Raw genomic sequence first — 4,063 nt, 5'->3', positions numbered from 1 at the left:
GCGGCAGACGGGAGAGGGCAGGATGGAGCCAGGCAGACCTGCCTGCATCCCGCTGCGGGTGGTTTTCAGCGGGCAGGAACCTGCCAGCCTGTGCTACAGCAGCGATGTCACCCCTGGGTGCCCCACACCAGCTCCCCATAAAAGCCCATCCATCGCTCCCGGGCGTACCTACGGCTGTCAGAGCCCAGGCCACCGCAGCAGAGGAACGCGGGGTGGGATGTGGGGGTGGCTGGACAAGGCGGTCCCAACAGAGTTGCACAGCCAGGACCTTCCCCGCAGGAGGGTCCTGAGTGTGGGGTCCAGGCTGATACCTGCGGAGCAGATTTTGGATGTCTGGGTGTGCACCCGCAGCGCGCCAAGGGCAGCACCTTGTCCCAGGCACGGCCAACACCAGAAGTTGGGCGAGACCCGGTCTCTCCCCAGCAGTCTCACCTGAGCAGCAGCACACAGCCAGCCACCAGCGAGTAGGCCAGCAGCGTGCTGAGGGATATCACGTCAACCAGGGCTTTCAGCTCAAAGAGCAGGGCCAGGAGAGCTGCGAGGATGAGAAGCCCTTTCAGCCTCCCACAGAGCATCACTGCTGCTGTGCCCATCTCAGCCATGCTCTCCCTCTCCCACCCCCCCAGTCCCCTGACACCCACTGCAACAGGACTCAAGCACTTTAATGCTTTGGTCACTACTGCAAAGCATTCTGCCACCTCCTGGAGGCTGAACTGGTGTCTGGGACACCATCGAGGCCAAGTGGTCCTCACCCACAGCAAGGAGACACCTGTCTGGGGGGATCTACTGGCGAGCTACGGGGTCTGTGCTGTCCTGCTGGAAGAGGACATCCACACCAAGCCCTGCTCAAGGTGTAACCCAATTGCCCACCCACCTGCCACTCCTCCAGACACCAGCGTTGCCACCACTGGGCACTGACGGCGACTGACTTTGGCCAGAGGTTTGAAGAGGAGCCCATCTCGAGCCATTGCATACAGGATCCGTGCCATGGGGAACATGGAGCCCAGGAGGCTGCAGAGAGGGGAGGAGTGGCGGAGAAGAGGGCAGTAATCCAGGAGGTGCCACCCTGCCTTTTGCTCCTCCTTGGGTGCCAAGGGAGCTCCCATGTGGTCCATGACCTTCTCAAGGCCATGCTGACAAGACCATCACCTCCCTCACCATCAGATAAGGGACAGTATCAGGAGGGCAATGTTCACAGGTCAGCAGGAGCCCTGTGCACACCAAGAGACCCCAGCCCCCTCCTGTGATCACGGTGCCACCAAACTCCTGACCACTTCCTCCAGCTCTGGGCTGTAAGTGGCCTGCCCAAGGATTTGGTTGCTCTCCTTGATTGGGAGAGGCCAGGCTGGGAGAAACAGGTATTGTGAGGAAGGGCTGAGGGATTTTGGCTGAGCAGGGCAGTCAGAAGGCAGGAGTTTGGGTTAGCTCCTGCATGTCGTAGCTCCAATGCAATGGAGCCACAGAGCTGCCATCAGGGGCCACCCCTCACCTGGTTGTCAGGGCGCACAGTGACCCCACAGCCACGGCATGCTTTGCACTGCTCCAGCCAACGTATTCAAAAGCTGCTGGGAGTGGGCTCAGGGTGTCCAGGAGGTAGTAGGGCATCATCAGGGTGAGGGCAGCAGACACCCCAAAGTATGCCAGGAAGCAGACGAGGAGGGAGAGGATGATGCCTATGGGGATGGATCTTTGCGGGTCCCTCACTTCTTCCCCTGGGGAGGACAAGCTCAGCTGTAAAAACAGATGCTCACTCAATATCCTGTTTCCCCCCATGAGATGGGACACAGAGGCCTTCTGCCAAGAACCACCAGACCTCCTGAGCTCTAGGGTTATGGACAGGGACTGTCTCTGCTTCAGGATTAGCCCGGTCATGCCATATAGACTTTTATACCTCCTCTGAGCCCAGAGAGCAGGAGAGAGCATTGGCAGCAAGGACCAGCAACATCCTCATTCTCAGCCCAGCTCTACACCAGCTCTTGGGGCTATGGGAAGAATCATGGGCCCCCAGGCTGCAGGGGAGGGTCCCACTGGTATCTCCCCTGCCTCACCCATGGTAGCAATGCAGTCAAATCCAACAAAGGCATAGAAACAAGTAGAAGCTCCAGCCAAGGTCCCGGTGAAACCGTAGGGCATGAAGCCTCCCACCCCAAAGGCACTGGTCACGTTGTCGGCCACAGACTGGTTCCTGGGAGGAGGAGAAAGCCAGGCAGTGCAGAGGGGTCAGGGCAATGGGCTCCCAGCATGGGGCCATCCAACCTGCTCACCCCTCCAGCATCAACCAAGCAGGGCTTAGGACTTTGGCTCTTTTTATGCACTGCCAACAGGGCAGGGAGAAATGGGAGAAAGTGGGATTTCCTAGGATAAAGCATGACCCAGCTGTGCCCACCGCCCTCTGAAGGCAGCACAGTGCCCCTCATACCCAGCCTCACAGGCAGCTGCCCGTGGCAGGTCATCCTCCCCAAGCCTCCAGTTGCTCAGGTCACCTTTGATGAAGCCGCTCACTGTGACGAAGAGCAGGACAAGCACGTTGAGAGCGGTGAAGGCTTTGTTGACTGTGGTGGACTCCTTCACTCCAAAGGAAAGAAGCCCTGGGGTGAAAAGAACAAAACTGGCCAAGCCCCGTGGATGACACCAGACCCAGGGTAGACATTACCGGGGAGGGTGGAAAAGGAGGGAACAGTGCTAGCATCAGGAGGAGCTGCAGGTTTCCCCAGATTCCCTTTGTTTTCCATATTCTTTGCTCAAGGAATTGGGAAAGCCTCAGAGGGGTCAGCATCATCCTGAAGAGCCCATGGTGGGGCGAGGAGCTCATCCTACACGGATGGTGGCATGGTGGGGGAGGCATCCTACCTGCCAGCAGGACCACCAGGCCAGCGGCAAAGGCATCCGGGTGCTCTGCCAGCCCCACAGAGCTCATGGCCGCATGAGCACCCAAAAACCTCCCCATCTTCTTGCCGAGGAGCTGGTCAAAGGTAGCGCTCCAGGCCCGGGCAACACTGGCAGTACCTGGGGAGAGGAGTGCCTGGGGCAGTGATGGTGGCCCCATGGAGTCTGGGAATGGCACCCAGCAAAGCCACCAATGCAAAGCAAAGGTGGAGGGACCAAAAGGGCCTTATACCGATGACGTAGGACAGCAGTAGATTCCACCCGGTGACAAACGCCCACAGCTCACCCACTGTCACATAGCTGTAGAGATAAGCAGACCCGGCCAGGGGCACATGGGCCCCGAACTCGGCATAGCACAGCCCTGCCAGAGCAGAGACCATGGCTGCAATCAGGAAAGAAAGGACAATGCTCGGGCCAGAGCTGGTCTTTGCCACTTCCCCCGCCAGGACGTAGACACCAGCCCCCAGCGTGCTGCCCACTCCCAAGGCAACGAGGTCCACGGTGGAGAGGCAGCGGCGAAGGCTGGAGCCCCCTGTGCCGGCTGGGACTTGCTTTCTGTGGGAAAGCATCTTCAAAACAGAGAGCAGGCGGCGCCAGCACAGCATCTGTGGGAGAGGAAAGCAGCAGGGGTGAGGATGCTGCTGCCCCATGGGCACCGCCCTGGAGATGCAGGCCAAACCTCTTCCTTGCAGCTCCCACCAGCCATACATCACTTCCCAGACTCCCCGAGTGCTGCCTGTTTCCCATCTCTGCAAGAAAATCAGCTCATTTTGGAGCAAGATTGGGCTTAAGTGGCTGTGTGGATCTCTCATCCCCGGTGAGAAATGGAGCAACACATGATTGGGGTTTGCTGGGCTCTGATTCATGCTATGGTTAGAGGGGACAAGGACACCTGCTTGTCCCCCTGCCAGCTCCCAAAGTCCTATTGCTCCAGCAGCATCCCCAGCAGGGACACACAGCCAGCATCAGCCCAGCTTTGACACAGACATTGTTTGAAATGCAGAAACCGGTCGGGAGGAGGAGGGATAGGAGATGCTCTGCCTCTGGAGCAGCCATTGGCCTTGAAGTACACCAGGAAGGACCCATCTGCTCAGCCAAAGGTGCTCCCACAACACCCATAACAGCTCAGAGACTGCATCCCCTGGGCCATCAGCTGTGGCTTGCTTAGGGATGCGAG

General features: G+C 58.9%; 1 protein-coding gene across 1 annotated transcript in view; it reads right to left on the bottom strand.

Moving 5' to 3' along the window:
• The window catches only part of LOC104515381 (low affinity cationic amino acid transporter 2-like), a gene marked incomplete at its 5' end in the record, with an annotated part of 5,384 nt that extends 1,893 nt beyond the window's left edge, over nucleotides 1–3,491 (bottom strand). The window contains 7 exons of the mRNA XM_010159330.1: nucleotides 433–535; nucleotides 875–1,011; nucleotides 1,490–1,712; nucleotides 2,049–2,185; nucleotides 2,420–2,588; nucleotides 2,851–3,006; nucleotides 3,119–3,491. Coding sequence (XP_010157632.1) covers nucleotides 433–535; nucleotides 875–1,011; nucleotides 1,490–1,712; nucleotides 2,049–2,185; nucleotides 2,420–2,588; nucleotides 2,851–3,006; nucleotides 3,119–3,491 — 1,298 coding nt within the window. The remainder of the gene's footprint in view (nucleotides 1–432; nucleotides 536–874; nucleotides 1,012–1,489; nucleotides 1,713–2,048; nucleotides 2,186–2,419; nucleotides 2,589–2,850; nucleotides 3,007–3,118) is intronic.
• Nucleotides 3,492–4,063: the final 572 nt, after the last annotated feature.

The sequence above is a fragment of the Eurypyga helias genome, unplaced genomic scaffold (assembly GCF_000690775.1).
Source record: "Eurypyga helias isolate BGI_N326 unplaced genomic scaffold, ASM69077v1 scaffold23199, whole genome shotgun sequence".
NCBI classification, from domain to species: Eukaryota; Metazoa; Chordata; class Aves; order Eurypygiformes; family Eurypygidae; genus Eurypyga; species Eurypyga helias.
Note: the sequence above shows the minus strand (reverse complement) of the source record. Positions and strands in the feature narration are given on the sequence as shown.